A 21205-nucleotide genomic window follows, 5' to 3' on the forward strand; every position below is an offset into this window, starting at 1 on the left:
GAGTGCAGGTATCGGCTACAACAGGCGGAAAATGCCGTAAACAACGTTACGATGTTGCTCAACGCAAAGTCCCAAAGCTACAATGAGCTAGAGAAGAAGTGTGAGGTGCTGGAAAAGCAGATCAAGCAACTTACCAACAGAGCAAGAACGTGTGAGACGGTATGCCGAGTGAGCAGAGTTTGTAATGGAGAATAGATGATGCATCATTTGATCAGGCGATGGGAGCGATGATGAAACGGGAAGCGGAGCTTCGATTAGAGGCTAAACAGCTCCGTGCACAACACGATGACTTTGATGAACTGATTGCAAGACCACCACCACCACCTCCTCCTCCTCCTCCTCCTCCTCCTCCTCCTCCTCCTCCTCCTCCTCCAGCTGCCAACCCCCTATCACGGCGGTCACATTCCATCCCTCGTCCTTGCACCTTCTGGCATTTCCCACCAGCCGCATCTCAATGACCTGATGCGGGCCTGGTATTTTCTCTCTTTCAGTTTGTCCTACCTCCCTCCTCGCTCCTCCCTCGCTCCTCCCTCGCTCTCCTCCTCACGTCACTGCCTCCTTGTCTCACGTGCATGAGGGCCAAGGGGAGCAGCTTCAGTCTCCTGGTAGGCGTCAACCTCCTCAAGTTCACATCCTTGCCTCTCAGCAGGGGGTTTCATCTCACCTCTACACTTGCCATGGCGACGGCCGAGGAGTCAGCGAACATGGTGCGAATGAGATATCATTCTGCTGATGGTGGTGCTCGTCCTCATGCTTCTGATTTTTCTGCTGTTGCTGTTGCTGTTGCTGTTGCTGTTGCTGTTGCTATTACTCCTGCTCCTCTTCGTCCCTCCTTCTCCTCCTTCTCTACTTCCTCCTTCTATTCCTCCTCCTGCAGTTGTTGCTGCCCTTTCGTTCCTTTCCTTCCCCTCCTCCCATTCCTCCTTCTCCTTCTCCACCTCCTGCGGAGGCGTTGGCAGCTGCTCCTCCTGCTTCTTCTAGTGCTGCACAGCTTACACGTGGGGCCCCAGTATCTTAAGGACGGGCGAGTAACCATCTTGGCCTACGGAGCGCTTTTATCAGGCAAGAGGAGGAGAATAGTAGGATGTTTCTTAAGGGCATGCAGAGAGGAGCGCAAGATTAACGTTTCCTCATCTTCGTGACTTTCGACTCGTGCGGGTGCAGGACCATCGCCGAGTCTTCGCTCACCCGTAGCTCCTTCTTCCTGCCTTCTCGCTGCTGCTCGGCTCCTGTCCTGCTCCCCCGCCACCTGCTCCTGTCCTGCTCCATCCGCTTCGCTCCTGCTGCAGCCTTCTCCGTCTCCACAACGCTTCAGACTCTGCTGCCTCACCTTTCTTCTCTTCCTCGCTCTCCTCGCTCTCCCTCTCTTTCTGCTCACTCGACTTCTGCTCCCCTTTCATCTCTCAGTCTTTCTCAGACACAACTTCCTCATCCAACAAGGCATCATCGACCCATCGACGACGCTGCGCTTCGCGTCTCTCTCAGTGGAGCCCGCACTAGGGCATCAGCTGACTGCTGCCGCGTTCGAGGTGAGGCGCAGCTGGAAGGGAAGGCGGCTGAGCTGGTGCAGGTGGACATGGACGGCAAGCAGAGGCAGAGCTTTGTGGAGCGGGAGCAGGAGTATCAGTTCGGGATAGCGACGTTCACAGACATCAGAGGGGAGGGAAGGAGGGAGGGGGTCTTATGCCTCGCCAACGACGACTCTTCCATCCCCGAGGAGACGAGGAGGAAGCTCAAAGTGCCGCTGGTGTGGGGGTGGGGAGAGAGGTCGGGGCTGGAGCCAGCATGGATCTACCTGCGACACTGTATCCTTGCCTGCCGCAAAGGAGGAGAGGAAGCGGAGAGAAGCTTCTTGGACGAGACTTTCCTCGTCGACAGGAAGACAACCATAAGGGACTATCTCCAGCTTCACCCCGAGGTGCTGGATTCCTCCCCTCCTCCTTACCTCGAAAGCCGCTTCAATGGTTGAAGTTGCTGTTGCGACAAGGAGGGAAGGAGGAAGAAGAAGGAGGGAGGGAGGGAGGGAAAAGGAAGAGAGATGCGGAGTGTCATTATATTCCATGCCTGGCAATTGTCTGCGTATTCCTCGAATTGCTATCTGCCTTCATACGCAAAAGTTTCCTGCGATAGCATGAGATGCCGGCGGATGGTAAAAAGGACGATGAGGAAAACAACTTGGCGAGGAAGGGAAGAGTGAAGGAAATGGAACGTGAAAGAAAGAGCGAGAGATGCAACAAGACCTCAGAGCGTCTTTCTTCTGCTGCTCTCTTGTCTTGCTTGCTCCATGTCGATGAAAGATCAGTTTCGGCACCTGCCAGCCTTTGCCTACAGACTCGTTGAGGAGAGGACGAGAGTCGAAGCCTCAGGCTCACCGGAGAGAGGAGGAGGAGGAGCAATGGATTTGCGGCTCGAGCCCTGTGAAGAGCGTCAAGTGGCGGGCCGCCATCCTTGCACTCAACCTGTGTGTGAGAAGAGGTCGAGGAGGAAGGAGATAAGACGGCCGGCGCATTCTTCGTCTTCCAAGTCTTCTGCAGGCGACGAATGGCATAGCTATCAGCATTTGACCAGTGCGACCGCTACCCATGACCTTCGCGTCAGCGACGAGCAGACGTGAAGAGGAGGAGAGCATTGGAAAGAGAGGAGGGCTCTGAACAAGAGGAGGGACCGAGGAGCGGAGAGGAAGAGAGGGAACCTGCTTCGTGGGAGGTCGAGTAGCTGCATTGGACGGGTGGGATGATACATGGGATGCATGGGGAGAAGGGAGAGGAGAAGGGGGAGGAGGAAAGCGAAGCGACGACTTGGACGTATTGCTCGCAGGATGGAGGACGGAGGATTTCGGCCAGGGGACGAACTTCTTCCACTGCTTCTCCTTCACCAGACCTGCAGGGCAGGGTGAGCGATCCAGGCAGAGGAAGGGAGGATCCCAGCAGGGCAAGGCGGCACCTTCCATTGTCCCGACGCTCTCAGCAGTCTTATAGAAGGTCTTGTCTTGATTTAGCTTGTTCACGGGTACCTGTTGTGTGCAGCTAAGGACCAAGAGAGCAAGTTCTCCTCTACCTCTACCTCTACCTCTCCCTCCTCTCTCCTCCATGTCCCTCCTCCTGCTTTTGACCATCTCAATCCTCCTCATGCTCTAGATCTTTCTCTTGCCTACGGCACTCTTCACCTTTGCCCCCTTACATTCGAGCTCTCTATCGCTCATCTCTCTTCCTGCCCCCACACTCTCCTACTCTCACTGCCTTCCTGCCTCCCTCCTCATCCTGCCTCACCTCAGGGTGGGGAATCCATTTACGCTTCCATGCCTCCTCCGGCTTCTTAGTCCAGCTGTTCTCCAGCTTTCCCTTGCGACCCATGTTCCACTTGCTCCTCTCCTCCTCCTCCAACTTGTTCGCCTCTGCCGACGACTTCTTGATCAGCCCCTCCGCCTGCTTGTAGATGTGATGCGCCTGCAGCGCCTCCGAGCTGCCGGCCCGGGGCGGCGCCTTCTCGATCTCGTGCTTCCACACGTCAGCTCCCATGAAGTTGCTCCACAGGCCCACGGCGGTGACCGACAGGCCGAAGAGGATGAGGAGGAAGGAGAGGAGGACCATCTGGAAGTGGTGGGAGCCCTGCCTTGCCTTGAGGTAGAGGATGGGGGGGATGAGGTAGGTGATGGCGGAGAAGGTGACTGAGCCGAGGATGGAGAGGACGTGGCCGAAGTGAGGCACGCAGAGGGCGATCAGGCCTGTGACCAGGACCCCAAGGACCTTGAAGATGCTCAGGAGACGATCTGAGATCTCAACGTCCGCCTCTCCGTCCTTGCTCGCTCCCGCTCCGACTTCACCTGCTCCTCCCCCTACCTCTGATCCTGATAAACCCAAAACAGTCGACCACCTCCTGGCCATGGGCGAGGCTGCAAACTTCTGCGCTACCTTGGAGAAGATCTGAGCGACGGGGAAGAACTGGAGGGGGTAGGAAAAGAAGATCACGACCACCATGAGCATCTTGACTGAGATTCCCCACAGCCCGTGGATGTTGAGGGTGATAACACTCCTGGTGTTGTCGCCGTAGAGCCAGTAGCCCATGACCCCGAAGCCGATGAACACGACAGTGACGAGAGTCTGCGTGATGTCGAACATCCGCTCGAACAGCTCTGGCTGCAGGAGTGTAAGTTGATGAGGACGGCCATGACTTTGATGATGATGATGATGATGATGATGATGATGATGATGATCAGGGAAAGAAGAGGGCTGGTGGGGAACCAGGGACAGGGGCAGAAGCAGGAGCAGGTACAGCAAGTTGTGGGGGGAGAAGAAAAAGGGAGGGAGGGAGGTTGGGGGGGACACGACATCATTGAACGCATCGATTCCAGAGCTAGGCACCATCGCAAACTCTTAACCATCAGAATCATCGACAGTCTCACCCGTTCGAGGGAGTCTTCTATCGCCAAAATCGTCGGTATCCCCTCCATGGCAAACACGGCGATCCCAACAAAGATCGGAAACGTTTGCCACCTTGCCTCCCAGTGCACCCGGCAGAACACCTGGGTGTCTGCGTCTCGATCGCAGACAGACGGGTGAACGAGTCCATGAGCTATCACAAGAGCTGAGAAAAAAGTGATCAGAGCTCCCTGGATGTTCCCCTCGTCCTCTTCCCCTTCTTCCTGTTCTTCCTGTTCTCCTTCCTTATTCCTCGTGTTGTGACCACTCTTGTTGTTCAATTCTCTTTCGATACCATTTCTAGTCTATGAAAGCAACTTTCATCAACTCTTCACCTACCTCTGCCACCTACTGCCCCTCCTCTTCCTCTTCCTCTTCCCCATCCTCATCCCGGCTCTCGTCCTCGTGCTCGGGCTCACCCATTGCGGTCATCATCGCCCCTTGCGCAAAGATCAGCAGAGGAGCCATGCGGGCAAAATCTTTGAACTGGCGAAAACACACGTTAGTGTTTGTGCGTCAACCACCAGCAGACTTGATTGCTACCCACCTGCACCAGCAGACAGAACAGCATCGTGTTGCACAGCACGAAGAACACGTAGGGGTTGTACCCTCGCGTCTGCATCTCAGCATAGTTGTGGGTGGGATACAACTCCTCAACGATGGCGGTGAAAGAGACGCCAAGGAAGATATTGTATGCTATGCAAGTGCCCAGTTGGCATAGTATGACAACAAGGTTGGCCCATTTTTCTCCTAACCCTGGAGAGATCACAGCTGCTATGTGAGGGATACTTGCTACATGCTCCCCGTGGATCTTGACCATCTCTCTCTTCGTCCACACCAACAACTTGGTAGCGATGTTGGTGGTGACAGCGACAATGAAACACGCGATGATCCCCGCAGTTACCCCGGAGTTGCGGAACGCAAACCTGCAGCATACTCAATCACACGCTTGTCCTCCTCTCCTCCATCCTGCCCCTCTTCTCCACCCTCCTCCTCTCACGGCATGCCAAGGATCCCAACGCCGAAGCAACTCTTGAAGAAGACAATGCCACCCTGCAGAGCGAGATCATCAGTCCTCTAAGACATCGACCTCCTCGTCTCTGCCTGCACGAGGCTTATCTTCTCTTTGACTGGCTGCTCGTCTATGATCTGGCAAGCACTCAATTACAAGCCGAAGCCTCAACATGCGAAAGGATTCACATTTCCGAGCACATGCTCGTTGTCAAGCACGGGTCCGTGATGCTCGGCATGATGCTCCCTGAGAGCTCCTGCCTGGTAAGACAAGCTGCTTCGAGTGAGAAGCTTCTGGAACAGTGCACAGCACAACAACACGACCTGTCTCCGTCTGCACCATGGCGCGTGCCCTGGTTCTTCACCTCCTCCATACCAGCAGGTACCTGGGAGAATGCAACCTGATTCCCAATTGAAAGTTAGCGTTACGTTCCAACAATAAACACATCGTTGACGATCGTCCCAGGACAAGTCAAATTTGAGGGTTGCGAAATCCGTCAACATACAGATCTAGAGGATCAGCGGATACGAAATCGAAAGATCCAACACATTCAGCATGTGCACCAGCGACATTGCGACAATTTCGTGCAGGTTTTCAACAAAACTTACGACGATTTCACAACTTGCTGTAAATCCCTGCAGGGGTTTTCATCCAATCAGACGAAAGCAGACGGGCTCCTATGTGAAACGAGTGTCTTTCAAGCTTGATGTCCCCTCGAGCATGACGCCTCCTGCTTCTCTCCTCCTCACGCCACCTCCCTCGTCCACGTCCAACTTCTCAAATGCAAGTTTCGCTGTTTCGGGGAACTACCATGTCACAACCAGCCCGTTACAATATGAAACTGCTCGTTACCTTCCGTTGAAATGAGACGGTTCTAAAAGCGGCAACTTCGGCCTGGTGGCCGCGGGCGGCCGGCGGCCCGGCCAGTCACCGGGCCGTCGCCAGAGGCCCGGGAGTCAGTCCCGCCCCCGTCCGGGGGCCGGGCTCGGAACTCACTGAGTCAGTCGGAACCGTTCAACGGTTCCGGGGAGTACGCTGGTCACGTTACCCGACTCCGAACCGGGCAGGCCGCCCCGGCTCCGTTCGGCCGGCCCGGCCCGCGGGATTGCCCGGGCCCGGCCGCGGGCGACCGTCTTAGTACTACCGGCGGTCCTAATCTTCTTTACTCAAAGTTAAGTGAAAAATCAGTACGAGGACAATCACTGACTGAAGTGTCAGGGTCAAGCCACCTCGACTCTCGGAGGCTCCTCGAGCCGCGGAGCCTCGTGATCTTCTTTACTCGTGATCAACGGTACCACGGGTACGCGTGTCGTTCGAGTCTCAGCCTGCACGGGCCGGGCCCGGACTTGAGTGCGGTGCCAACCGTTCACTGAACTCAGTTGAGGTTTTTTGAGATTTCAACTTTTCGTAAAACTTTGGCGAGTTGCTGGTACCAGAACAATTCAAAAACATATTGTATGCTTATCTATACATTATTTTTAAAACACATTGACATTGTAAGATCTATATTTATCCATTTGTAATATCTATATTATTTTAAGGAACCCAAAGGATGTGTTTTGGAAAAACCACTCCTGAAACGCTCCCTTCAGGAGATGTTTCGAAGGGGAGAGGCATCGTGTGCGGAGCATCGAGTATCTTCAGCGAGGTCGAGGGAGGAGGAATGGAGTTGATTGGGTAAGAACACTGTATCCTTGCCGTCTCGTCTACACAATCGTCGTCTTCCCGCTATCGGCCCCCATCAGGTGTGTACACTCGTCCCGCAAGCGCTTCTGACCATGTTGCTGCTGGTGGCTGGCAGGCTCGTCGTGACTGCAGCGCTGTTATCAACGTATCCTTCTCAAGCCATGTCAAGCAAGTTCAACGTTGTCGCTCTTGTGAGCGGGGGCAAGGACAGCACCATGAACATGATTCGCTGCGAGCAGCAAGGTCACAAGATAGTAGCGCTGGCCAACCTTTTCCCGGAGGGAGAGGAGGATGAGATCGACTCTTTCATGTATCAGACCGTTGGGCATGACGCGGTCGAGAGCCTCTCGGCGTGCATGCAGCTGCCCATGTATCGCCGGCCAATCAAGAAAGACCGTTCATTGAACCTCGAGCTGCAGTACGAGCAGACGGAAGGGGACGAGGTCGAGGAGCTGTACAAGCTGCTCAAGTTTGTTAAGAGCGAGAACCCTTCCATCAACGCCGTGGCATCAGGAGCCATCTTGTCCAACTACCAGAGGATCCGCGTCGAGACTGTCTGCATGCGACTGGGGCTGACTTCGCTGGCGTACTTATGGCAGAGCGACCAGAAGGAGCTGCTGGATGAGATTATAGAAAGCGACATAGAGGCGATATTGATTAAGATCGCATGCATCGGATTGCATCCGGGTGAGGAGAATTCTTAACTCGTTGTTCCTTGTTGCGCTTCCTCCCTGCCTGCCTACCTCCCATCCCCACTGAATATCTCCCTTCCTCCCTCCCCCCCAGCTGGAAAAGAACACATACAACTTTCCCTCGTTCTCACTCCCACCACCTCCTCTTCTCTTGATGACTCCTGGGCCAGATCGTCACCTGGGACAGACTCTTGCAGCTGCTCGGAGCACCTTGTTGAAGCTGAATGCTGACTACGGCTGTCATATCTGCGGCGAGGGAGGAGAGTATGAAACATTCACCCTCGATTGCCCTCTGTTCAAGAGCAAGATTGTGGTACAAGCCTCGACCAATATCACCTTTTTTCTATTCCTCTTTTCTCTTCGTCTTTTTCCTCATCTTATCCTTCTCCTCTTCCTTCTCCTCTTCCTCCTCTTCCTCTTCTTCCTTCTCCTCCTTTCCTTTCCTCCTCCTCCTCTTTCCACCTGTTCCTGCTCCTCCTCCTCCCCCCTCTCGTTTTGTTCTGAAGACCTTTTGCGATTGTTCAGGTGGACGAAACAAGAACTATCATGCATCAGGAGGATCACTACGCGCCTGTCGCGTACCTCAAGTTTGTCAGGTGGCACCTGGTCAGCAAGACAGAGGGAAGGGCAGCAGCAGCTCCCGACATCGTGATCGTCTCAGATGAGCTGATGGAGGACAGAAACCTGAGGATTGACTCAGAGAACGCTCGGCGTGTTGTGGTGCCGCAGACCGTCGAGCACAAGGACATGACGCACTACATCCCGGCGTTCTCGCTGCTGTCGAGCGAGACCAAGGCGGAGATGAACGGGCGGGACGACAACAACATGTCCGTACAAGAAGAGATGCGAGCTCTGCTGGGGTTGTTGCAGGACGAGATGAAGCGGAGAAAGCTTGACTTCTCCAGCGTCTCTTTTGTCTCTCTGTACCTCCACGACATGTCAAACTTTGCAGATGTGAACAAAGTCTACAGTAATGTTTTCCCATTGAGGTAAGAGATAGAGGCGAGGAGCAAGCATGGAGGACTGAGGGGAGAGGAGTGTCGATAGAGCACGAGGTAGTACATCCTTCCCCCACCTGACATACCCTTGGCAGATGTCCAGCAGCTCGGATGTGCGTCGGCCTCCCGCTGTCGGGGAGAGGAGGAGATCGTATCATGATCGAGATTTGTGCCAACGATTGCACACAGACAACATTGCACGTGCAGAGCATCTCACATTGGGCGCCCTGCAACATCGGGCCGTACAGGTAGGCTGGTCTGTCAGTCATGTTTGCGTTTGACAACCCTGCCCTCCAGTCAAGCCAAGACTATCCAAGGCAAGATTGTCCATGTCAGCGGGCAGATCGCTCTTGAGCCGGCGAGCATGACGTTGGAGGGTTCAGACCCAGAGGCTCAAATCTATCAGTGCCTGAGAAACTTGGAAGTCAGTACCATGCATATCCCTCTCCTCCTCGTTGTCTCTATTTTCGTCCTCCCCCTTCGCTTTCCTTCTCCTCTTCTCACCCTCGTTTCCTCCAACTCACTTCTCCTTCTTCCTCCTCTCCCTTCTTCAAGCTGACCTTCAACCTCAGGCAATCTTGTCCGAGTGTGATTCCGCAAACCGGCTCATCTTCAAGAACTCTGTCTACATGGTTGACGTCTCGAGCGCCCTACGAGCCCAGCAGGTCCTCCACGAGTCTCTCTCCTCCGACTTCGCCCGCCCCATCACCAGCTTCATTGAGGTCTTTCCCCTCCTCTACTGGCACCCCAGCTCATTCCCAGCTACATTTTAGGTTTCAAGTCTCCCACGAGGGGCGCTGGTCGAGTTGCAGGTGGCTGCCTTCACCACCTCGCTGGCCCGCGGGAGCCTGGTAGACGTTCCCAGCTGGTTGTCTGCTGGGCTCTCACCAGGGTGGCAGGCTGAAAAGTTCGTCTCGAGGGAGAGTAGGGAAGGGATGCTGAGCCTGAGCTGCGGCATGCTTGCGTCCTGCTGGTCCTTCGTCGCCCTCATGGACACGGAGGCCGCAAACTGCTGCGAGGACGCGATGAGGTGAGGAGGCCGAGGATGGTTCCAGCTGACGCTCTGCTGGTATCGCAGGATGATCGAGGCAGCAGTGGATGACATGATTGAGTTCGAGCTGGACGCCCAGGACGTGTCAACTTGCCGCATGTGGTATGTGAATGAGTCGCTTCCCCCGGCTGCAGTCCAACAGCTCAGCCTTGCCCTCCGGTCCCAGCAGAAGCTCCAGAAGGTCTCGCTGCTGCCGGCGAACGGCCTTGGGGTAGAGGACGAGGATCGGGTAACGCGAGGAGACCTCCTCCTAGAGGTTAGCGGGGTCAAGCTCCGCACCACCCACCAGTAAATAGCAAACAACTAGATGCTCTTCCATTTCCTTCCCTCCCTCCCTCCCTCCTCTGCTCCCTCCCTCTCTCCCTCCACTCTCCTTCCCCAGCTTCCACTTTGATCTCTCCAGTTTGTCTCATGCACAAACAGTTCATCGGAAATCATGGGACCATTACTTTATGTCACTGCAAGCTCTCCTCCTCCTCCTCTCCCTTCGCAGCTCCGTTATTCTGCTCCGTCAAAGTCATCGTGACGCAACCCATGTCACTCGTTCACCTCATCGTTTCGTTGCGCCTCTTGCTCGGCTGAATGCGATTCATGCCCCTCCTCCCCTTTCACCAATCCATTCCTCTGCTCCTGCTCCTGCTCCTGCTCCTGCTCCTGCTCCTGCTCCTGCTCCTGCTCCTGGTTTGTGTCCTGTTGTTGCTCCTTCTCCTGCTGCTCCTGCTCCTCCTCCTGCACCTGCCCCGCGCTCTCCCCCTTCGCCTCTCCCTCCTGCTCCTCGTCATCCTCTTCATCCACGTGCTTGTGCGTCTCCTGGCATCAGCGTCATTGCAAGGCTCCGCCTCCTCCTGTCTGACCGTCTCTGTGTGGGAGTCTTCCGAGCTCTCTTGCGACTGCTGAAGGAAGCCTCCTGCTAACGTGATGTTGTCATGAGATGAGAGAGGCAGAGAGAAGGCGAAGTAGAGGAGTGGGGAGGACAGGACAGGACAGGACAGGACAGGACAGGAGCGGGGATGGAAAGAGAAGAGGACGGAACAGAGGAAGGAGCGAGGAGCAGAGGGAAGGGAGGAGAGGGTAGGAAGCAAACCTCTTTTCCGTTGTAATCAGCTGAGCTTGTCTCTGTCATGCTCGCAAAACTTCCGCCTGCTCGACAAGAAACGACAGTAAGAGGAGACAAAGTGCGATAAGGGTGTGTGAGAGGGAGCCAAGCAGAGAAGAAGATAGGAGAGAGAGGAAACGAGGAGGTAGGGGCGGAGGACGAGAAACGAGACAGGAGGAAGAACGAGGACGAGGACGAGGACGAGGACGAGGACGAGGAATAAGAATAGGAGAAATATACCAATCTCGGCTTCTCCATTGTTGCCCTTTTCGGGTTTGCTGCTCGTCGACTCTGTTGAAAAAGAAAACAAGTAAGCAATCAATATTTGATCAGCAGCAGAACAAGCAAGTCTGGGATAGGAAACATGATGGGGTAGGAGAGCGGAGGAGATTAGAGGAGGAAGGAAGAGAAAGGAGATGGGAGGTGGGAGTTTGGAGGAGCAGGCAGGAGGAGTAGAAGACTACCATTATCCGCTGCTGTTGTGTCATCCCTGTATCGTCTGCTGCTTGAGGAGTCTTGAGGAGTATGTCAGACATTTGAGGAAGTGTCCGAAGGGAGAAGAAAGGAAGGGAGGTTATACGAGCAAGAGCACGAGCAAGGAGGGAAGAGGGAGATGGAAACAGGAAAGAGGAAAAAAGGGAGCAGGAGGTACAGGGAGCAAGAAACTAGAGAGTAAAGCAGAGAGACAGGAAGGACAAGCTCGCAACAAGATCACCGTCCACGGAGCTGGCAGGAGTGAACATCGCATCAGCCTCGGCACACACAGCAGAGAGCTCGTTGTTCTGCTTTTCCTGTTGGCGTGTGAGAAGGAAAATGGGAAGAGGAAGAGGAAGAGGAAGAGGAAGAGGAAGAGGAAGAGGAACCGAGAGGGGGAGGAGGAGGTAGGAGGGGAAACGGAAGAGGAGCACGGAGCCCAAGCTTCGACAGAGGAGGAAGGAAAGTTTGATCCACCATGACAAGACGAACAATCGAGGGGAGGGGGAGAGCTGGAGGCGAGGGACTCACCTGCTCAAAGGCGAGACGACTGGCGGGGAGGACAGAGCCGTCAAGCTCGGAGAGGTTGAACTCTTCTTGGGCCTCCACCCTATGAGGATTCGTGAGGAGAAGATGAAAGAGAAATGACGGAGAGGAGAAGCAGCAGGAGCAAGAAAACAGCAGGAGCAGGAGGAGCACGAGAAGAAGCAGGAGCTGCAGGAGGAGCAGCAACAGTAGGAGCAGGAGCAGGTCAAGGGCTAGGAAAGCAATGGATAGGAGGAAGAGGATCATAACTTGCCCTTACCTCTCCCAAGTTGCGCTCATCCATTTCGGAAGATTGAGCTTCTTGTCAGCGCGGAGGGGGGAGAGGGGAGGGGAAGAGATGGAAGAAGGGGAAAGAGCAGGAGACGAGGTCGGAGCAGCGTGAAGAGCATCGCCCTTCCTGGTTCCTGCCAGAGTTTCTCGTGCCAGTGCGGACAAAACTTTCTGGTCCTCCTGCAGTTGGTCGAGCTAACGTCCGATCAGGAGAGGACCAAGACAAGAGTCGTTGCTCACGCAATGAATGCGGATGGAGGTAAGCTGCGCCTCAAGCTGGTCTTGGAGGGACTTTGAAGTCTGCTGTGATGTGAGGTAAGAAGAGATGAAGGAGAAGAGGGGAGGTGAGGTGAGGAGAGGGAAGGTGAGGAGAGGAGAGGAGAGGAGAGGAGCGGAGAGGAGAGGAGAGGAGACAAGAAGACGAGGACAACAAATAGAAGGAGGGGGGGGGGGGGGTAGGGATAGAGACGAGAGCGGGAACAGGGGAAAGACAGAAAGGCTAAGTAAACCAGGCAAAGACTCCAAAATTCAACACCAAGAGAAAGAAAGTGCCAGAGAAAGACAAAGACAAAGACAAAGACAAAGACAAAGACAAAGAGAGAAACAGAGATCAGTGAAAGCAGGTCTTTACATGTGAGTTGGAAGACGGTTTGTGATTCAAAAAGTCTGCAACGACTATCAGCAAATGCTGAGATCTCGAGGCTCTCTGAACCTGCAAGATTGATCTCGGGGGTTTCACTTCTCACTTTTCTTTGAGCATTCTGCAAACCAGTCATCTCCTACACGTCGAATCGATCATGCAGATACATTGTTTGAAGAGGAGGAGAAGCTTTCGCTCTCTGAGAAATTACAAGCTCAAGAACAAAGTTGATGGCATCCAGGTCAAACCTTTGCTGATATTGTCTGAGTAGTTGCAAATCGTCATTTCCGGCAGATTGCGATGTCCTGGAACCAAAGTGAGGAATGAAAAACAATTCATGCATGTGATCATCTGGTATCATTGTCGTTGACAACCATAACAATATCGTCACCATCATTACTACCATAAACACCATCCTCATCCTCGTCCTCATCACCATCACCATCACCATCACCAAAAAGAACAATAACAAAGTATAACTCCAGCTTCATAGTCACGATCATCAAACGTACCAGATTGTGAAAACATCCAGGTTGCAATCTTAGACTGAAAAACTTGTCTGCACAAGAAAAATCATGCTTCATTCCCCGCTCTGTGTCCTCCTCCACCCCTTCATTCATCCCTCTCCCCCCCCCCCCCCTATCCTCCTTCTCTTCCTCCTTCCTTTCAAACCTCTTCTGCTCCTCCAGCTCTCTCTTCGAAATCGTTCCAGCTGCTGCTAGGGCGGATGCTGACAAACATCAGCATAAGATGTAGGTAAAGCACATTTTGCACAAGGAGCTGGAGCAGGATTAGCAGCAGGAGCAGGAGCAGGATTAGCAGCAGGAGCCGGGGAGCGGGAGCAGGAGCAGGAACAGCAATAAAAGGGAGTTTACCCGACTCGAGGATGAGGGAGAGCTCAGCTGACTGATCTCCCATGCCTGATAGAGAGACGTCAAGACAGCAGGTAAGGAGGCCAGAGACAAAAGGAGAGGAACAAGAAGAGGAAACTCGTTGGAGGTTGTGGGGGGAACGGAAGATTGAGAAATCAAAAGCAAAGGAAGTGAATGAAGAATGAGCAAAGGGGAAAAATAATGAGTAGAGATGGAAAAGTCACCAGGAGGAGGAGGAACGTCGCTGCCAGAGGATAGAGGATGCTTGGAGCAGATGGCCATGCAGTAACCTCGAGCACACGAGATCCTCTCCACTCGATTTGCGAGGCGTGAAACTGAGAAAGAGGCAGGCAGGCAGGCAGGCAGGCAGGCAGGCAGGCAGGCAGGCAGGCAGGCAGAGCGAGAAAAAGAATCAGTAAATGAGAGAAGGAAATAAGCGACTTCGTACATATCTTCTCCTGGTTATCTAATCCCTTCCTTCTCTTTTCCTCTCCTCTCCACTTGACAATGTTCTGTCCTCTAGTCTCCTCATCCTGCTCGCGAACCTTACCACCTACTTCAATTTCTACCTCTACCTCTACCTCTGCCTCTGCCTTCTCTCCCCCCCGTTCCTCACCCAGCTTCGGCTCGGAAGCGTTCTTCATCTCTGGCTCCTTCTCCTCTTTCTTCTTCCTTTCTTTCTCGTTCTCCTCCGCCTCCTGCCCCAGCGCTGTCCCCTGCCGCCACGTCACTCCCTGCTCAGCATGGCAAGACTTTACCAGCCCCCACGTGTAGAGCTGCCCGAACTTGTTGATCGCTGCCGAGTGAGTCTGCGCGCACGAAATGCCCACGATGTCCTTGAGACCTAAGGAGATAACGATGACGAGGAGCAAGGGGAGGAGGAGGAGGGGAGGAGATAAGCAGCAAAAGGAGCGCAAGGAGAAGGAGAAGCAGCAGCAGCAGCAGCAGCAGCGAGAAAGTCAGAGGTGGGCCCGAGCCAGACAATAAAAACAAAGGGGGGGAGAAGCGAGAAAGGGAAGAAGCTAGTAAATATCCCAAGGAGCCCTAAATATCCCCACAGCCCTCCGCCTTCCGCACCTGACACACAGGCTGGCTGGTAGGATGACAACTTGCTGGGCCCCAACCCCAGCTGCCCCTCCTCCCCCTGCTCTGCTCGTCAGACTCGAGAGCATCTACTTGCAGTAAACGTTCCTTGCCCCACACAAACACATCTCCCTTCACTGTCAGGGCCATCGAGTGCGTTTGCGCACAGGCGATCTAGAGAATGGAAGGTCAGCAGGGGTGCTGGTGATGAGCTGGGCAGGACCTGGCAGACAGGCTCTTCTCCTTCAATGTCGTCTTGGTGTTTACGGAAACCGAGGACTTTGACAAGTGAGCATGACAGCTGGGAAAGCAGGTGGGGGTGTACCAGCCTTGGGTGACAAACACGTGCTCTTGTCTCCATGACCGACCTGACCAAATAAGTGAGAAGAATGAGGATGAAGATGAGCAAAGAAAGTTTGAGACTAAAAAAAAAAGAACAAACTATCTTCGTATAAACCCGATACCCGTCATCATCACAATATTCGTCGTCGTCATCATCATCATCTCAATCATCATTATCCTCTCCATCATCATCATAATCATCATCATAATCATCATCATAATCATCATCATCGTAGTCGTCGCCTCATTCTTCTTCCTCTTACCTGTCCTTGGTCTCCCGTTCCCCAGGTAACAACTTGTCCATACTCGGTGACAGCCGCCGTGTGCCACGTGCCGCAGCTTATCTGAAGCCAAGATGAGAAGCGAAGGACGCGGGAGAGAAGGAGGGCGAGGAGGGAGAGGGAGAGCATGGAAGAAGATAGAAGCAAGGGGAGGAGAGCATGGGAGAAGGTGGAAAGAGGAGGAGAAGAACACGGAAGAAGATCGAACGAAGGGGGGGAGAAGGAAGGAGATAAGCAGAGAGACGGAAAGTTCGAGGAAGCAAAGGAAAGGTGGGGGAGCAAGAATGAAAAGAGCGGTACATAGTTGAAAAAATAAAGTTACGGGGATAGGAATGGAGGAGGGAAAGGAAGGGGAAAGGAGGGGGTATGTGTGGATAGGAGGGGGTCGGGTCAGCATCTATCACCGTCCATGCTCTCCCTCGCAGGCCGTGAAAGGTGACGAGGGTTGGAGAGGCTCTGAGGAAGACTTCGTGTGAGTTCTGCGACATTGCTCTCTCGCTGCTACTTTCCCTTTCCCACCACCATAGCCTCCTGCTCCTGCTCCTGCTCCTGCTCCTGCTCCTGCTCCTGCTCCTGCTCCTGCTCCTGCTTCTGCTCCTGCTCCTGCTCCTGCTCCTGCTCCTGCTCCTGCTCCTGCTCCTGCTCCTGCCCCTGCTCCTGCTCCTTCCTTCTGCCCGACCTCCTCTTCTAAGTCACCTCTCCCTGACTCGCTCACCTGTCAAGCGTATCGCCCAGCCCGAGCTGACCAGTGAAGTTGAGGCCCCACGTGTAGACCTGCAACTGGTTACATGCTGGAGGAGACAAAGGAAAGAGGAAGTGAAGGCAGTAGGACGGGGAGGAGGAAGGTGGCTGGAGGAACTGAAGGAAGAAGGAGACTGGAAATAAAAGGAGGAGGGAGCAGGAGCTTACTTGGCCTGTGTAGGTGACGACAGCAGCATGATGGGGTCCGAGAGAAGCCTGGAAGACAAACAGAAAGTTGAGCAAGCAAGAAATCGAGAGGTGAGGGAATGACAGACAGTTCAAAAAAGAAGACGTAAGGGCGGCAAAATTGAGCGAAGAAGATTCAAGAATACCAATGCGAGAGAGAGAAAATGGTGCAAATGGGTAAGGGCAAAGTCGGAGGGGGGTTGGGGGGTGGGGCGGGGAGGAGGCGGAAGTTGGAAGAAGAGGGGGGGGGGGGAGTGGGGGGAGAGGAGGCGGAAGTTGGAAGGAGAGGCAATCGAGACCTCCCAGACGCGATGCGAGAGCTCCAAGACGAGCAGGGGGATCCAACCATATGACCTCTTGCCGTCCGACGCCCACGAGATGTCTCCCCATACGTATAGGTCACCCTGAAGTCCACGTGAGGAGGAAGGAATAGGAGGGGGAGGAGGGGAAAGAAGGTACGGCACGCTAGCTCTATGAAAGAACAAGGAAGAGGAGAAACAGACGAGAGGAGGAGCAGGGAGGGGGCAATGGGGAGCAATGTTAACCTTGTCCGTGACTGCCATTGACGCGAAGTCTGAGACTGCTATCTGCCTGCGAAGCGCCACGGGTTACAAAAACAAGTCAAACAGATTCTTATCACAGACCTCACTGAAGATCCCGAGAGGTAGGAGACAGCACAAGGTTCTGAAGCAACTTTCAATTCTCCATCTCTCCTCTCCTCCTCTCCTCCCTCCTCTCTCCCCTCTCCCCTCCTCCCCTCTCCCCTCTCCCCTCTCTCCTCTCTCCTCTCTCCTCTCTCCTCTCTCCTCTCCTTCTCTTCCTCTTTCTCATTCCAATTGCACTCTTCTCCTTCATTACCATTCCGGGAAAATTCGTCACCATGGCCCAGCCTGCCTCCTGTGCCAACTCCCCATGTGTAGACCGAGCCATCGCCCATGAGAGCCGTGCCTGAGGATGAGCCGCAGGCGACCTAGTCATGCGTGTGAGGGGAGAAAGCAAGGGGAGAGGAGCAGAGAACGGACAAGTGAGAAAGATTGTAGGCACAAGGAGACAATACAGAGAAGGAGAGATGAGAAATAATCAGTGAGCGAGGAGAGATGAAACATCAAAACACGACAGATGATGCAGGAAAGGGGAGAGCCGCAGACGACAGAGCTCTACGTACTTGAACGACGTTGGTATCAAGAAAAGCTTGCACAGCTGTAGGAAACTGCACAATCTTTGCAGTCTGCAAAGACACATCAGCATGTTTGGAGTGAAATACAACTGCGACGCAATCACAACCTTGGCTCGCATCCCGAGCTGATTGTTCTGAGCATCCCCCCAAGCATACACCTAGGAATAACAGGAGCTTTCACGTGAAGACATTGACGCAGTTCAACAGACCTCCTTGATGTCTCTCATGCAGCTCTGAATCGTCTCCAGCCAAGCTCGCACTCGCTGCATGCCATGACCCCTCAGCTCTCACCGCCGACTGCCCGCCACCCTCCGTCACCTCAGCATCCGCTGCATCCAGCACGATGTGCCTTCCATGCTGCTTGCTGTCTCGACTTGTCTGCAGCTGCACCTGACGTCACTTCCGTCGGCACATCTGCCATCAGCGAGCAGACCCGGAGGCAGAAGGGATGGTTCTCCTCCGAGCACACTTGCGCAAACACAACCTCGCCAAGGTTGATACTCTTGTCGTCCTGACGTGCCGCATCGCTATCAGCCAACGAAAAAGATGGAAAAGAATCAAACGTTTCTCACCTTGTCAAGAAGGAGCCTCTCAGCTGGGGTGCTTCCTTCCCCGGCCTCTAGGTTGTGCTGCGAGAAAGTCGTCGCAATGTGAGGAGCGAGGACTGGAGAGGAGACGAGACGAGTGGAGCAACCTTGAAGTAGAAGAGCTGTCCGTTCTTGAGGACGAACCATCGGGCTGCCCACATCTGCGAGAGGACGAGTCAGCGTCAACAGGGGCAACAGCATCTGCTCACTCCGTGGCGCGATCGCTTGAGGAGGTTCCCCTCCTTGAGAGAGTCGGAGTACAGGCGGACGCTCTTCATCCGCTGCCATCGGTGTCATCCCCATCCTTCTCATGCGGCGACAAGAGGATCAGCAGACCTGGTTGATGAGTCGCAACCAGTCGATGGCCTCGTCCTCGGAGTTCACCGCTGCAACCTCCATCAGTCGCTGAAGGGAAACCGGAAGGGGCACGGGGTTACCGAAGCTCATGCTACTGTTGGATATCAAAGAGAGCGTGATGATGAATCCTGTCCATAATGGTCGATGTCTTCCCTCTATCAAGGATACGCTTGTTGCCGCTACCGTTCTCCGACATGTCGGACCTCTTGGCTGGGGCGGCAGAGACCGTTATCACTTCTACCAGGTGAGTTGTCTGCACCTGCGCCGTCTTAGACGCGATCACGTGTGCATCATTTTGCAAACTTTCGACGTCGACTTGCTCTCTTGCGATCTCTTGACCATTAACTTGTCCGCCTTCAAGGTCAACTGCGCTGACACCTGCCCGATAGTTATTACCATCTGAACTGGTCACGCTGTGTTCCCGCACCATGGTGTTGGTTGCTGGCTTCAGGACCAACACCTGAGGGACAGTGTCACAAGCAGGAAGTGAGATGATAATGCCACTTGCAACCTCTCCCTCCCACTCGGGCAATGAATCTTCGGATTCTGACTGCTTCTGGTACGATGCTAAACCACAAACTCACGGATCGTTGGGACTTGCAGGGCTACAAACCTCGCATCAGCTGTGGCGTCATGTACGCGACTCCCTTCATGAGCCCTCCGGAGCTAGCATGGTGAGTGAGAAGATTGAGGCAGAACAGGCACGACAGACAACATTGGGTTCAGAGCTTCGTTGGCAGTCATCATCTTACTGCCTCTGGCTTTCGTGTCCTGCACGAACCGAATTCAAACATGAAAGATTGGGAGGGAAGACAAAAATTATCAACCTGCACAGGGGGGTTCTTCAGGAAGTTGTTCAGCGTTGATGTCCTCGCCTTGGGACAGATTTTAGATACAATTCCGCATACCAAAGCAACAAAGATCATACTGTTGTGTCTTTTTTCTTTCCATCCAGTTCTCTTGAGCTGTTGGACATGGTCCTTTAAGGTTAAGTCAGCGGAGAACGAAGATCAGCATCAGTTCTTTTATGTTGCCCACGATGCAGAGGCTGTTTTCAAAGCGTGCTACACTCTCAATGACAAATCATCTACGACGACCACCTCATTGAACTGAAGCTCGTCTACGTCATCGGCATTGCCTCGCCACGTCTCCATCAAATAAAAGACATCGACCTCCACTATTGCCTTCTCTTCATCGCATGCCACCATCATGCGGCCCCTCCCTCTCCCCTGCTTCAACCCCCGCCTGCCATGGGAATCGGAGGACTAGCGATGGGGGTGTAGAGAAACATTACTCAATATATATAAGAAAAGAATTAGTATGAATCCGTGTTTAGCCTAGGCGGGCCCGATTATCACTTAAGCAGCTGAGGCGGGCTCTTTGATCTCGATTGCAGTTCAACCGAAAGGACCCACCGGAGGTGTCGTGGATATTTTACTGGTCAAGACCACCCCTCCGTCCCTGCTCCTCCCCCCTCCCAGCCTCCTCCCACGTGGAACCAGGCTTTCCGTTCCTCTCCTTTCGGGTCGGCAGGAGCTTCCCTCATGCAGATCTCAGCTCCTAGTGTCTGCTGCTCACTGTCCTTCAAGTCCTCTTCTTCTCTCCTCTCTGATTGATTATTTTCTTCTCCTCCTCCCCACACTGGTCACTAACAGCTCTTTTTTTTTCAGTCGCGGTTGCGTTGTACTACTGCTTCTTGGCGTCTGCACAAGCTGAGTGTATTGTTACTTGTTTGAGCTGCTGGGGTCTGGCGTATTCAAGCTAGTGTCTTGTCCTCGTGTGAGCTGGCTGTGTTGCCACAGCGTCCCCTGTTAGTTTTCTTCGAATTGCAACCAGCCATGTTGGATGGCGCCGCCTGCCAGCCGGGGTTATCTAGCGAAGATTCTCTTTCAGCCCAGCTATCATTCGCTTCAAAATCGCTGAACAACTCGACCAAACGGTTGATAGAAGCATGCAACTCAGTGAAGGAACTGCAAGGTCATCTAAAGAACATGAACTTCATGGATATAACAGCTCAGTGCAAGACCACTGGAGCAGAGTTCTCACTGTCCGATGCATCAAGCTCACTGGACAACCTCAAGTCTCGAGTACAGTCCCAGAAAGAAGGGGCGGGAACAGCACCTGCTGTCGTGAGGACATGGCTTCCGCACCTTGATGGAGAAGAAGCTGATTTAAAGGAACAGGGGTCCGTCAATCTCGTCAGGACCTGGTTGGGAGCAGTGTGACCAGACTGTTATTCTGGCTGCAATTGATTAATCCCAGTGAGCATGCAGCTTTCTTGGGAACAGACCTCATGGCTGGTCTCCCGTTACGCCAGAACAGTTGAGGTGTTCACCAGTTCATCGTATCATATCTGCTAGCGACTCGTCTTGGCTGGCTCTTTTCTAGTTTACAAAGAATTATGAAAACCTTACCCTCTTTCTTGCCCGCCCCTCACCCGATGATGCCCGATGTTTCCCGCGTGGATTGCTATGCAGAAGGCTATCCATTAGCTGGGTGTTGAGGTATTCTTCAAAACAAGAAATGCGCTCGACCAATTTCCCTGTCGAAATCGATTCGTTGAAAAGAGCAAGAGAGGTCAGGTTGTTGATGAACTTTGAGAGTCTCCGCTCCTGGGGATATGTAACCAACCATCTCCATTCCTCCTGCTCATCGTAGAACTCAGACATTTTGATGGTCAAATTTCGACCAGCAGG

At 53.7% G+C, this 21205-nt stretch overlaps 6 protein-coding genes across 6 annotated transcripts; 4 read left to right on the forward strand and 2 right to left on the reverse strand.

The window, feature by feature from the left end:
• Positions 1-1107: 1107 nt before the first annotated feature.
• Positions 1108-1969, forward strand: GUITHDRAFT_70452 (hypothetical protein; the record flags this gene model as incomplete). The annotated part of the gene is given in 3 exon segments (XM_005833678.1): positions 1108-1190; positions 1418-1529; positions 1541-1969. Coding segments are annotated over 3 exon segments (624 nt in total), but the record flags the coding sequence as incomplete, so codon positions are not given.
• Positions 1970-2040: 71 nt separating this feature from the next.
• GUITHDRAFT_152316 (hypothetical protein) lies at positions 2041-2831 on the forward strand. Its single transcript, XM_005833679.1, has 6 exons — positions 2041-2121; positions 2241-2325; positions 2373-2415; positions 2460-2576; positions 2693-2785; positions 2808-2831. Exons 1-4 carry the CDS (start codon positions 2061-2063, stop codon positions 2493-2495), a joined length of 225 nt encoding a protein of 74 aa, XP_005833736.1. The 5' UTR covers positions 2041-2060; the 3' UTR covers positions 2496-2576; positions 2693-2785; positions 2808-2831.
• A 360-nt stretch (positions 2832-3191) lies between these two features.
• GUITHDRAFT_107531 (hypothetical protein) lies at positions 3192-5803 on the reverse strand (the record flags this gene model as incomplete). Its single annotated transcript, XM_005833680.1, has 8 exons — positions 3192-4136; positions 4403-4584; positions 4838-4904; positions 4966-5344; positions 5419-5471; positions 5529-5567; positions 5619-5703; positions 5754-5803. The coding sequence occupies 8 exons, from the start codon at positions 5801-5803 to the stop codon at positions 3192-3194; spliced, it is 1800 nt and encodes a 599-aa protein (XP_005833737.1).
• A 1405-nt stretch (positions 5804-7208) lies between these two features.
• On the forward strand, positions 7209-10149 carry GUITHDRAFT_107532 (hypothetical protein; the record flags this gene model as incomplete). The annotated part of the gene is made up of 9 exons (XM_005833681.1): positions 7209-7803; positions 7979-8121; positions 8334-8797; positions 8902-9054; positions 9104-9230; positions 9379-9528; positions 9580-9657; positions 9706-9836; positions 9885-10149. The coding sequence occupies 9 exons, from the start codon at positions 7209-7211 to the stop codon at positions 10147-10149; spliced, it is 2106 nt and encodes a 701-aa protein (XP_005833738.1).
• A 163-nt stretch (positions 10150-10312) lies between these two features.
• Positions 10313-19720, reverse strand: GUITHDRAFT_107533 (hypothetical protein; the record flags this gene model as incomplete). Its single annotated transcript, XM_005833682.1, has 42 exons — positions 10313-10360; positions 10407-10667; positions 10712-10764; positions 11194-11244; positions 11669-11744; positions 11959-12037; positions 12233-12438; positions 12484-12543; positions 13051-13082; positions 13132-13188; positions 13396-13442; positions 13556-13613; positions 13759-13803; positions 14372-14471; positions 14514-14599; positions 15164-15206; positions 15444-15524; positions 15981-16131; positions 16177-16235; positions 16371-16418; positions 16688-16792; positions 16934-16979; positions 17033-17072; positions 17268-17358; positions 17554-17616; positions 17673-17723; positions 17775-17828; positions 17884-17949; positions 17999-18076; positions 18138-18194; positions 18260-18313; positions 18362-18433; positions 18489-18538; positions 18590-18637; positions 18693-18863; positions 18906-18969; positions 19021-19076; positions 19123-19175; positions 19225-19280; positions 19337-19384; positions 19438-19489; positions 19578-19720. The coding sequence occupies 42 exons, from the start codon at positions 19718-19720 to the stop codon at positions 10313-10315; spliced, it is 3159 nt and encodes a 1052-aa protein (XP_005833739.1).
• A 456-nt stretch (positions 19721-20176) lies between these two features.
• Positions 20177-20930, forward strand: GUITHDRAFT_152318 (hypothetical protein). Its single transcript, XM_005833683.1, has one exon. It carries the CDS (start codon positions 20348-20350, stop codon positions 20732-20734), a length of 387 nt encoding a protein of 128 aa, XP_005833740.1. The 5' UTR covers positions 20177-20347; the 3' UTR covers positions 20735-20930.
• The last annotated feature ends 275 nt before the right edge of the window (positions 20931-21205 follow it).

Source organism: Guillardia theta, assembly GCF_000315625.1.
Source record: "Guillardia theta CCMP2712 unplaced genomic scaffold GUITHscaffold_29, whole genome shotgun sequence".
Classification (NCBI taxonomy): Eukaryota; class Cryptophyceae; order Pyrenomonadales; family Geminigeraceae; genus Guillardia; species Guillardia theta.

What these genes read in the sequence shown, in the direction of transcription:
- GUITHDRAFT_152318 (XM_005833683.1), top strand. Translation starts at nt 20,348, where the DNA reads ATGTTGGATGGCGCCGCCTGCCAGCCGGGGTTATCTAGCGAAGATTCT.
- GUITHDRAFT_152316 (XM_005833679.1), top strand. Translation starts at nt 2,061, where the DNA reads ATGCCTGGCAATTGTCTGCGTATTCCTCGAATTGCTATCTGCCTTCAT. An exon ending in CCTTCATACGCAAAAGTTTC is followed by an intron (nt 2,122 to 2,240) that starts CTGCGATAGCAT and finishes ATGCAACAAGAC; the next exon opens with CTCAGAGCGTCTTTCTTCTG. An exon ending in CGGCACCTGCCAGCCTTTGC is followed by an intron (nt 2,326 to 2,372) that starts CTACAGACTCGT and finishes CCTCAGGCTCAC; the next exon opens with CGGAGAGAGGAGGAGGAGGA.